Source organism: Lampetra fluviatilis, chromosome 65 (genome assembly GCF_964198595.1).
Source record: "Lampetra fluviatilis chromosome 65, kcLamFluv1.1, whole genome shotgun sequence".
In the NCBI taxonomy this organism is placed as follows: Eukaryota; Metazoa; Chordata; class Hyperoartia; order Petromyzontiformes; family Petromyzontidae; genus Lampetra; species Lampetra fluviatilis.
Window position 1 is genome coordinate 5,160,525 of NC_136339.1, and position 12,390 is coordinate 5,172,914.

At 59.3% G+C, this 12,390-nt stretch overlaps 1 protein-coding gene across 1 annotated transcript in view; it reads right to left on the reverse strand.

The window, feature by feature from the left end:
* Positions 1 to 11,145, reverse strand: part of LOC144952057 (serine protease 27-like) — a 19,979-nt gene extending 8,834 nt beyond the window's left edge. Inside the window, exons 1-9 of the mRNA XM_078882454.1 lie at positions 10,973 to 11,145; positions 8,680 to 8,728; positions 5,869 to 5,988; positions 5,518 to 5,568; positions 3,284 to 3,358; positions 2,244 to 2,376; positions 1,852 to 1,980; positions 1,268 to 1,311; positions 194 to 362 (exon numbers count right to left, since the gene is read on the reverse strand). Of these exons, the coding sequence (XP_078738580.1) occupies positions 194 to 362; positions 1,268 to 1,311; positions 1,852 to 1,980; positions 2,244 to 2,376; positions 3,284 to 3,358; positions 5,518 to 5,568; positions 5,869 to 5,988; positions 8,680 to 8,728; positions 10,973 to 11,005 (803 nt within the window). The 5' untranslated portion in view covers positions 11,006 to 11,145. The remainder of the gene's footprint in view (positions 1 to 193; positions 363 to 1,267; positions 1,312 to 1,851; positions 1,981 to 2,243; positions 2,377 to 3,283; positions 3,359 to 5,517; positions 5,569 to 5,868; positions 5,989 to 8,679; positions 8,729 to 10,972) is intronic.
* Between the last annotated feature and the right edge of the window lie 1,245 nt (positions 11,146 to 12,390).

Consider the following 12,390-nt stretch of genomic DNA (forward strand, 5'->3'; position numbering starts at 1 on the left):
CGTGTTTGCGGTAGCTTGGTGGTGCGGTGCATGCGGTGCGGTTCGTGTGCGCGGTGGTCCGATGGTGCAGTGCGTGCGGCCCGCCCATGCGGTGGTGCATTAGCATGGTTGTGCGGTGGTTGTGGTTGTGCGGTGGTTGTGGTTGTGCGGTGGTTGTGGTTGTGTTTGTGGTTGTGGTGGTTGTGCTTCTCACTGCACGACGCAGTGAGCGGCGGTCACCACCCAGGAGGGCGCCACGATGGAGCCGCCGCACACGAGCGACGCGTCGTAGTGCAGCGACACCTGCCACGGCCAGCGGCCCCCCGCCACAGGGCGGCCCCCCACCACTCGCGAGCTCTCCAGGGGGGCTCCCACGCCACACGCTAGGGGGGGGAGTGGGGGGGGGTGGGGGGCACGTCACCGTCGTCGACGTCACGATCACAGTCGGCGTGCACCTTGCGTCAACATCGCCAGTGACACGTCTCCTTTTGTCAGGGCTTTTGATGGTGATTGGTGATTGCTGCTGATGATGTTGATGATGTTGGGTGGGTGGGTTTCAGTGGTTGGGTGGGTGGTTGGGTGGGTGATTGGATGCATGGCTGGGTGGGTGGGTGGTAGGGTGGATGGGTGCGTTACTATGTGGGTGTGTGGGTGGGTGGGTAGTTGGGTGGTTGGTGGGTGGGTGGGTGGTTGGGTGGGTGGTTGGGTGGTGGTGGGTGGTTGGGTGGGTGGGTGGGTGATTGGATGGTTGGGTGGGTGGGTGGTTGGGGTGGGTGGTGGTTGGGTGTGGGTGGGTGGTTGGCGGTTGGGGGCATGTGGGTGGCTGGGTGGCTGGGTGTGTGGTTGGTGAGTGGGTGTTGGGTGAGTGGATGTAGGTGGGTGTGTGGTTGGGTGAGTGGGTGGGTGTGGTTGGGTGGATGCGTGGGTGGGTGGGTGGTAGGGTGGATGGGTGCGTTACTAGGTGGGTGTGTGGGGTAGGTGGATGCTTGGGTGGTTGGGTGGGTGTGTGGTTGCGGGCATGGGTGGGTGTGTGGTTGGGTGGGTGGGTGAGTGGGTGTGGGTGGTTGGTTGGGTGGGTAGGTGGGTGGTTGGTTGGGTGGGTGGGTGGGTGGTTGGGTGGGTGTGGTTGGGTGAGTGGGTGTGGTTGGGTGGATGCATGGGTGGGTGCATAGCTGGTTTTGGGGGTGGCTGGGTGGGGGGGTGGCTGGGTGGGTGGATGGACGTGTGCCTGTGTGGGTGGTTGTGTGTGTAGCTGGTTGGGTGACACGTCTCTCGCTGGGCTTCTCACCCAAGCACTGCAGTGTGATGACCTTGCCGGTGCCACAGGTCTCCCTGTGAGAAGAACAAAACACTCGCTCACCCACTCACCCACTCGCTCACCCACTCGCTCACTCACCCACTCGCTCACCCACACAGCTACTCGCTCACCCACTCCCTCACCCACACAGCTACTCGCTCACTGACACACCCACTCGCTCACCCACTCGCTCACTCGCTCACCCATACAGCCACTTACTCACTCGCTCACCCACACAGCCACTCACTCACTCGCTCACCCACACAGCCACTCACCTACACAGCCACTCACCCACACAGGCAGCCACACAGCCACTCATTCACCCACTCACACACCCACGAATCCATTTACCCACTCACCCGCCCGCTCGCCCGCCCACCCGGCTATTCACCTGTTCGCCCACCCACTTGCCCGCCCGCCCACTCACCAGCCCGCCCCGCCCGACCGACCGCCCCCAGCCCATTCACCTGCCCACCCGCCCACTCACTCGCCCACCTGCCCATCCGCCCGTCCATCCGTCCGCCCGCCCGCCCACTGAATCGCCCGCACGCCCACTCACCCACCCACCCACCCACCACGTCTGGAAGACCTTTGCGACGGTGGCGGCGGCGGAGTCGGCGCTGACCGCGGGGTCGGCCCTGAGAAACGTGGAGGAGGCTTTCAGGCCCAGAGTGGCCACGTCCACCGCCTCGGTACTCTCAACACTGAGGGGGAGGGGGGGGGAGGGGGGGGGGAGGGGGGGGAGGGGGGGGGAGGGGGGGGAGGGGGGGGGAGGGGGGGGGGAGGATGAGGGGAGGGGCAGCATGGCACCGTGCGGTACACCGTGGCGAGGTCTGCAGTGCAGTTCTGTGCTGTTGAGTGCCGTGCTCCGAGCCCCATCCACCTGTCCACCCCCCCCACCACAACCCCCCCGCCCCCCTCCACCCCCACCCCCTCCCCCCCGGGGCGAGGCTGCCCCCCCCCCCACCTGTGGTAGCCCATGGCGCTGCAGCTGTAGCTGGAGAGGGAGCTGCTCCAGCCGTCTGAGCAGACGAAGCCCCACGGCCCGCGGGGCCCCGGCACGAACACCTGGAGCACGTGGGCAGAGCCCCACACTCGCACTGGGGGGGGGGGAGGTGGGGGGGGGGTGGGGGGGGGGGTGGGGGGGGGAGGTGAGGGGGGTGGGGTGGAGGATTGTAATGCACGGACAACACAGCAGCGCAGTTGCACATTCACTCACATACTCTCACTCACACACTCACCCACACACATACATACACACCCACTCGCTCGCTCACTCACTCACACACTCACATACACACTCACTTACATACACACTCACTTACATACACACTCACTTACATACACACTCACTTACATACACACTCACTTACATACACACTCACTCACACACTCACCCACACACATACATACACACCCACTCGCTCGCTCACTCACTCACACACTCACATACACACTCACTTACATACACACTCACTTACATACACACTCACTTACATACACACTCACTTACATACACACTCACTTACATACACACTCACTCACACACTCACCCACACACATACATACACACCCACTCGCTCGCTCACTCACACACACACTCACATACACACTCGCTCACCCACACACTCACCCACCCACTCGCCCGCTCACTCACTTACCCACGCACACACTCACTCGCCCAAACACTCGCTCACTCACATACACACCCACCCACCCACTCGCTCACTCACCCACTCGCTCGCCCAAACACTCACTTACCCACACTCATCCACACGCCTGCTTGCTCACTCACCAGCTCGATCGCTCGCTCGCTAACCCAACCACCCATGCACTTCATCACTCAACCACTCGCTCACCCACCCACACATCCGCTCACTCGCCCGCCCGCTCATTCACCCACCAGCTCGATCGCTCGCTCGCTCACCCAACCACCCATGCACTTCATCACTCAACCACTCGCTCACCCACCCACGCATCTGCTCACTCGCCCGCCCGCTCACTCACTGCAAGATGAAGCGACTGCGTTCCGCGTGCCATCGCAGCTCACAGCCATGATGCTTCTGTTGATGGCTGGCTCTCCTGTAACAACATCATCACCATCATCATCATCATCTAAAGCATTCTCATCATAATCGTGAACGTGACCATTGTCGCCGTGACCATCACCATTATTACCGTCACTACCATCAATATCATTACCACTAGCAAAATCTCCATTTTATCATCATCATAGCCATCATGACTAGCATCATTACCATCACCAACGTAATCATCACTAGCCGAATCACCATCATCATCATCATCTGAACCAATTTCATCATTATCACGATGATCATCATCATCACCAGCATCACCAGCATCACCACCATCACTGGCACAGCAAACATCAGCATCGTCAATATCATGAACAAGGCCATCATCGTGACCTGACTGAGCCATTGTGAACCTGCAAAGGGAGGGAGCGAGGGAGCGAGGGAGCGAGGCATAATTATTTAATATCAGAATGTGTCTTTATGTTGCATGAGGAATCCGATGAGCTATAAAGCTCTTTTTCACAGATGCCCAGTCGGGGCACGGGGCCAGAGCGTTACGACAACAAATACAAAACAGAAGAGCGACCAGATAGAGGTGAGAACAGAGCAGAGACAGACAGAGATCAGAGCAGAGACAGACAGAGATCAGAGACAGACAGAGATCAGAGACAGACAGAGATCAGATCAGAGACAGCCAGACAAATATCAGATCAGAGACAGACAGCGATCAGAGACAGACAGAGATCAGAGACAGACAGAGATCAGAGACAGACAGACAGAGATCAGAGACAGACAGAGATCAGAGACAGAGACAGACAGAGACAGACAGAGATCAGAGACAGACAGACAGAGATCAGAGACAGAGACAGACAGACAGAGATCAGAGACAGAGACAGACAGAGACAGACAGAGATCAGAGACAGACAGACAGAGATCAGAGACAGACAGAGATCAGAGACAGAGACAGACAGAGACAGACAGAGATCAGAGACAGACAGACAGAGATCAGAGACAGAGACAGACAGACAGAGATCAGAGACAGACAGAGATCAGAGACAGACAGAGATCAGAGACAGACAGAGATCAGAGACAGACAGAGATCAGAGACAGACAGACAGAGATCAGAGACAGACAGAGATCAGAGACAGACAGAGATCAGAGACAGACAGACAGAGATCAGAGACAGAAATCAGAGATCAGAGACAGACAGAGATCAGAGACAGACAGACAGAGATCAGTGCAATAGCAAACCCCCATTACGGAGAGACACACAGACGGTGCGCTTATAACGCCAATCGTCGACAAAAATAAATCACTAAACGATGCAGTTGTCCAGATACGAAAGTTTGCGCTGTTGAAAAGGCTCACGCAAGACAAAGATCCCCCGTGTAGCCTTAACAGACTTGGGGCAAGTGCTGTTAGCGAGCACCTATTAAGGCCGGCACGGCACACGAGGGGGTGGGTGTTTACACACAGCACCAGAGACTTATTTGAGGCTAAGTCGACCTAGGGTAGGCCCAGGATCGGTTCAGATAACCGTTACTGGTATTGGCCGCGAGCGGGAATCGAACTCGGGTCGCCGGTTCCGTAGCGCAGCGCGCTGACCGCTACAATACCGCTCCCCACACACCTACACACCCAAACACCCACACACACCCACACACACAACAACAACAACCGCCATTCGCCACTAAGTGGCGGTGACGTCACCACGACGCTTGTGCCAGGCCAAGTGCACCTTGAGGCCACGTGAAGTGTCGAACGCCCGCTGGCAGGAGGTCACGGGGCAGACCCAGCAGGTGCCACGGGTCGACTGACTGAGATGACCGAGATGACTGGCTGATGCACCACCTGTGCCCCCCACTGTGCCAACTTGCTGTGCTTTAGCCACCCGGCGCTCCGCTCGTTGTTGTGAGCGTCGCTCCTCCGCCCTCCGTTGTTGCTGGACGGCGACTGCCTCCAACTGCCCAGTAACATCCTTCACGAGCCTCCTCCACAGAGGCCGATCTTGACACCTCTGGTACCAGTCATCGGCAAGTCCACTCAGCTCCACGTCCTCCTGTACCACATCACTCCATCTCTTCTCTAGCCCGTGCCGCGCCCGTTTAGCCCCCTCGATTCGGCCGAACAAAAGCTGTTTAGGCATGCGGTGGCTGCCACACACACGCACACCCACACACACGCACACCGGCTTGGGTCACTCACCGCAGTTGCCGAAGGCGCACGCAGCCGTCTGCTTGTAGTAGAGGTAGTAGACTGGGCGGGATGGGGAGTGGTGGGGGTAACGCACACAGGGAAGACGAACCAGGCACGCACGCTCCGTGGAATCCCCGCCACTAATCTCCTGACGAGACGAGTCAACTCACGGTGATGAAAAACGGAAGAAGAATTGCTCGAACCCCCGTCTTCTGGCAATAACATGAGGAGGAGGAGGTGTCTAAGATGTCCAGACTAACCAAATAAGACGCCGATGATTAAACAAGGCGGCATCTACACTATGGGAACCTCATTTGCCAGTAAAAATATGATAATTGGACCATGTTGGACAGCCGGTACCGGCGAGGAAGATGCCGACGCCGACGGCCGCCATGGAAAGAATGACGATGACAGCGCAGAGGAGGCGGCGTTCTCGGGCGCGCTTCTTGCGTCGTGCCAAGCGACGTGGCGATGGACGGGCTGGGGAGGACATTGGTGGACGACAGGGTGAGGCGGAGAGGAAGGACTCTGTGTGAGGCACGACCAAAGGTGTACGGAGGAAAAGTGAGAAGGAGACATGGCGGTGGGGGGGAGGCGAGACGCGGGGAGATTCGGGGGACGTGACGAGAGATGCGGGGAGACACGGGGTCAGACACGCCGAGACAGGGAGAGACTTGCGGATATGATGGGAGACACGGGGAGACAGGGAGAGACTTGGGGACATGATGAGAGACACGGGGAGACAGGGAGAGACTTGCGGACATGATGAGAGACACGGGGAGACAGGGAGAGCCTTGGGGACATGATGAGAGACACGGGGAGACAGGGAGAGACTCGGGGACATGATGAGAGACACGGGGAGACAGGGAGAGACACGGGGACATGATGAGAGACACGGGGAGACAGGGAGAGACTTGGGGACATGATGGGAGACACGGGGAGACAGGGAGAGACTTGGGGACATGATGAGAGACACGGGGAGACAGGGAGAGACTTGGGGACATGATGAGAGACACGGGGAGACAGGGAGAGACACGGGGACATGATGAGAGACACGGGGAGACAGGGAGAGACTTGGGGACATGATGGGAGACACGGGGAGACAGGGAGAGCCTTGGGGACATGATGAGAGACACGGGGAGACAGGGAGAGAATCGGGGACATGATGAGAGACACGGGGAGACAGGGAGAGACTTGGGGACATGATGGGAGACACGGGGAGACAGGGAGAGCCTTGGGGACATGATGAGAGACACGGGAAGATAGGGAGAGAATCGGGGACATGATGAGAGACACGGGGAGACAGGGAGAGCCTTGGGGACATGATGAGAGACACGGGGAGATAGGGAGAGACTTGGGGACATGATGAGAGACACGGTGAGACAGGGAGAGACTTGGGGACATGATGAGAGACACGGGGAGACAGGGAGAGACTTGCGGACATGATGAGAGACACGGGGAGACAGGGAGAGACTTGGGGACATGATGAGAGACACGGGGAGACAGGGAGAGCCTTGGGGACATGATGAGAGACACGGGGAGATAGGGAGAGAATCGGGGACATGATGAGAGACACGGGGAGACAGGGAGAGCCTTGGGGACATGATGAGAGACACGGGGAGATAGGGAGAGAATCGGGGACATGATGAGAGACACGGGGAGACAGGGAGAGACTTGGGGACATGATGAGAGACACGGGGAGACAGGGAGAGCCTTGGGGACATGATGAGAGACACGGGGAGACAGGGAGAGACTTGCGGACATGATGAGAGACACGGGGAGACAGGGAGAGCCTTGGGGACATGATGAGAGACACGGGGAGATAGGGAGAGAATCGGGGACATGATGAGAGACACGGGGAGACAGGGAGAGCCTTGGGGACATGATGAGAGACACGGGGAGACAGGGAGAGACTTGCGGACATGATGAGAGACACGGGGAGACAGGGAGAGACTTGGGGACATGATGAGAGACACGGGGAGACAGGGAGAGCCTTGGGGACATGATGAGAGACACGGGGAGATAGGGAGAGAATCGGGGACATGATGAGAGACACGGGGAGACAGGGAGAGCCTTGGGGACATGATGAGAGACACGGGGAGATAGGGAGAGAATCGGGGACATGATGAGAGACACGGGGAGACAGGGAGAGACTTGGGGACATGATGAGAGACACGGGGAGACAGGGAGAGCCTTGGGGACATGATGAGAGACACGGGGAGACAGGGAGAGACTTGCGGACATGATGAGAGACACGGGGAGACAGGGAGAGCCTTGGGGACATGATGAGAGACACGGGGAGATAGGGAGAGAATCGGGGACATGATGAGAGACACGGGGAGACAGGGAGAGCCTTGGGGACATGATGAGAGACACGGGGAGACAGGGAGAGACTTGCGGACATGATGAGAGACACGGGGAGACAGGGAGAGACTTGGGGACATGATGAGAGACACGGGAAGATAGGGAGAGAATCGGGGACATGATGAGAGACACGGGGAGACAGGGAGAGCCTTGGGGACATGATGAGAGACACGGGGAGACAGGGAGAGACTTGGGGACATGATGACAGACACGAGGAGACAGGGAGAGACTTGGGGACATGATGAGAGACACGGGGAGACAGGGAGAGACACGGGGACATGATGAGAGACACGGGGAGACACGGGGAGATTAGGGGTGAGATATACCGAGACAGAGAGAGACTCAAGGACATGATTACAGGTAGACTCTGTGCGATGGAGACATGTGATGATGATGGAGACACCTGGTGATGGAGACACGTGGTCATGATGGAGACACGTGGTGATGATGTATGTGGTGATGGAGACACGGGGAGGAGGAGGGGGGGGCAGAGAACGGATGATGCAGAATAGCACCAAACAACAAGGTGGTGGTGGTGGTGAAGATGATGATGATAGTGATGGAGGTTGTGGTGATGATGATGGTGCTCATGGCAGTGATGGAGGTGGTGATGATTGAGGTGATATTGGTGATGGAGGTTGTGGTGATGATGATGGTGCTCATGGCAGTGATGGAGGTGGTGATGATTGAGGTGATATTGGTGATGCAGGTGGTGGTGATGATGATGGTGATGGACGTGATGTTGATGATGGTTGTGATGTTGACGATAGTGATGTTGATGGTGATGATGATGGTGAGATCCCTCACTCTGAGTGTTTCCATATCGTTGGGGTCTTGGTCTTTCTTGCTGTGGAACCTAACATCAACAACAACAACATCAACAACATCAAAAAGACAAAGATCCCCCGAAGGGCCTATACAGACTGCTGGGGCAAGTGCTGTTACTTATTAGAACCTACCAAGGCAACAAACGAGGGGGTTGGTGAGTGGCCAGCACCACGTCCGGCCACCTTTGTCTCGCCAGTGGCGATGTTTACACACCGCACCAGGTACTCGTTTGAGGTGAGTGTGTAGGTGCGTGTGTGGGTGAGTGTGTGGGTGTGTGTGTGTGGGTGAGTGTGTGGGTGAGTGTGTGGGTGAGTGTGTGGGTGCGTGTGTGGGTGAGTGTGTGGGTGAGTGTTTGGGTGAGTGTGTGGGTGAGTGTGTGGGTGAGTGTGTGGGTGAGTGTGTGGGTGAGTGTGTGGGTGAGTGTGTGGGTGAGTGTGTGGGTGCGTGTGTGGGTGAGTGTGTGGGTGAGTGTGTGGGTGAGTGTGTGGGTGTGTGGGTGCGTGTGTGGGTGCGTGTGTGGGTGCGTGTGTGGGTGAGTGTGTGGGTGGGTGAGTGTGTGGGTGAGTGTGTGGGTGAGTGTGTGAGTGCGTGTGTGGGTGCGTGTGTGGGTGCGTGTGTGGGTGAGTGTGTGGGTGAGTGTGTGGGTGCGTGTGTGGGTGAGTGTGTGGGTGAGTGTGAGGGTGAGTGTGTGGGTGAGTGTGTGGGTGAGTGTGTGGGTGAGTGTGTGGGTGGGTGGGTGAGTGTGTGGGTGAGTGTGTGGGTGAGTGTGTGGGTGAGTGTGTGGGTGCGTGTGTGGGTGAGTGTGTGGGTGAGTGTGTGGGTGCGTGTGTGGGTGAGTGTGTGGGTGCGTGTGTGGGTGCGTGTGTGGGTGCGTGTGTGTGTGGGTGAGTGTGTGGGTGAGTGTGTGGGTGAGTGTGTGGGTGAGTGTGAGGGTGAGTGTGTGGGTGAGTGTGTGGGTGAGTGTGTGGGTGAGTGTGTGGGTGGGTGGGTGAGTGTGTGGGTGAGTGTGTGGGTGAGTGTGTGGGTGAGTGTGTGGGTGCGTGTGTGGGTGAGTGTGTGGGTGAGTGTGTGGGTGAGTGTGTGGGTGCGTGTGTGGGTGAGTGTGTGGGTGAGTGTGTGGGTGAGTGTGTGGGTGAGTGTGTGTGTGAGTGCGTGTGTGAGTGCGTGTGTGGGTGCGTGTGTGGGTGAGTGTGTGGGTGAGTGTGTGGGTGAGTGTGTGGGTGAGTGTGTGGGTGAGTGTGTGGGTGAGTGTGTGTGTGAGTGCGTGTGTGGGTGCGTGTGTGGGTGAGTGTGTGGGTGAGTGTGTGGGTGCGTGTGTGGGTGAGTGTGTGGGTGAGTGTGTGGGTGACTGTGTGGGTGCGTGTATGGGTGCGTGTGTGGGTGAGTGCGTGTGTAAGTGCGTGTGTGGGTGAGTGTGTGGGTGCGTGTGTGGGTGAGTGTGTGGGTGAGCGTGTGGGTGAGCGTGTGGGTGAGTGTGTGGGTGAGTGTGTGGGTGCGTGTGTGGGTGCGTGTGTGGGTGCGTGTGTGGGTGCGTGTGTGGGTGAGTGTGTGGGTGCGTGTGTGGGTGCGTGTGTGGGTGAGTGTGTGGGTGAGTGTGTGGGTGAGTGTGTGGGTGGGTGGGTGAGTGTGTGGGTGAGTGTGTGGGTGCGTGTGTGGGTGCGTGTGTGGGTGAGTGTGTGTGTGAGTGCGTGTGTGGGTGCGTGTGTGGGTGAGTGTGTGGGTGCGTGTGTTCGTGAGTGTGTGGGTGCGTGTGTGGGTGAGTGTGTGGGTGCGTGTGTGGGTGCGTGTGTGGGTGAGTGTGTGGGTGCGTGTGTGGGTGAGTGTGTGGGTGAGTGTGTGGGTGAGTGTGTGGGTGCGTGTGTGGGTGCGTGTGTGGGTGAGTGTGTGGGTGCGTGTGTGGGTGCGTGTGTGGGTGAGTGTGTGGGTGAGTGTGTGGGTGCGTGTGTGGGTGAGTGTGTGGGTGAGTGTGTGGGTGAGTGTGTGGGTGCGTGTGTGGGTGAGTGTGTGGGTGAGTGTGTGGGTGCGTGTGTGGGTGAGTGTGTGGGTGCGTGTGTGGGTGCGTGTGTGGGTGCGTGTGTGGGTGAGTGTGTGGGTGCGTGTGTGGGTGCGTGTGTGGGTGCGTGTGTGGGTGCGTGTGTGGGTGAGTGTGTGGGTGAGTGTGTGGGTGCGTGTGTGGGTGAGTGTGTGGGTGAGTGTGTGGGTGAGTGTGTGGGTGCGTGTGTGGGTGAGTGTGTGGGTGAGTGTGTGGGTGAGTGTGTGGGTGAGTGCTCACCACGGCAAGAGGGAGTCTCTCTGCCATGTCCATAGGCGAGTGAGACGGCTGGTGAGGAGCTGGTGAGGAGCCGGTGAGGAGCTGGTGAGGAGCTGGTGAGGAGCTGGTGAGGAGCTGGTGAGGAGCGAGCGATCCGAGTTTTTCTCCTTCCCCGAGGCCCAGGTAGAGCTCACCTCCCCCCTCCTCACCTCCCTCACCTCACCTCCCCCTCACCTCCCCCTCACCTAACTTTCCCCTCACCTCCCCCTCACCTCACCTCCCCCTCACCTCACCTTCCCCTCACTTTCCCCTAACCTCACCTCACCTCCCCCTCCTCGCCTCACCTCCCCCTCACCTCACCTCCCCCTCACCTCACCTCCCCCTCTCCTCACCTCCCCCCTCACCTCACTTCCCCCTCACCTCCCCCTCACCACCTCCCGTCACCTCACCTCCCCCTCACCTCCCCCTCACCACCTCCCCTCACCTCACCTCCCCCTCTCCTCACCTCCCCCCTCACCTCACTTCCCCCTCACCTCACCTCACCACCCCCCACCTCACCTCCCCCTCTCCTCACCTCCCCCCTCACCTCACTTCCCCCTCTCCTCACCTCCCCCCTCACCTCACTTCCCCCTCACCTCCCCCCTCACCTCACTTCCCCCTCACCTCACCTCACCACCCCCCACCTCACCTCCCCCTCACCTCACCTCCCCCTCACCTCCCCCTCACCACCTCCCCTCACCTCACCTCACCACCCCCTCACCTCACCTCCCCCTCACCTCCCCCTCACCACCACCCCCCACCTCACTTCCCCCTCTCCTCACCTCCCCCCTCACCTCACTTCCCCCTCACCTCACCTCCCCCCTCACCTCACTTCCCCCTCACCTCACCTCACCACCCCCCACCTCACCTCCCCCTCACCTCACCTCCCCCTCACCACCTCCCCTCACCTCACCTCACCTCCCCCTCACCTCCCCCTCACCTCACCACCCCCCTCCTCACCTCCCCCTCACCTCACCTCACCACCCCCCTCCTCACCTCCCCCTCACCTCACTTCCCCCTCACCTCACCTCACCTCACCTCACCTCACCTCACCTCCCCCTCACCTCCCCCTCACCTCCCCCTCACCTCCCCTCACCTCCCCTCACCTCGTCCTCACCTCGTCCTCACCTCACCCTCACCTCACCTCACCTCGCCCTCACCTCCCCCTCACCTCACTTCCCCCTCACCTCACCTCACCTCACCTCACCTCACCTCACCTCCCCCTCACCTCCCCCTCACCTCCCCCTCACCTCCCCTCACCTCCCCTCACCTCCCCTCACCTCGTCCTCACCTCACCCTCACCTCACCTCACCTCGCCCTCACCTCCCCCTCACCTCCCCCTCACCTCCCCTCACCTCCCCCTCACCTCCCCCTCACCTCCCCTCACCTCGCCCTCACCT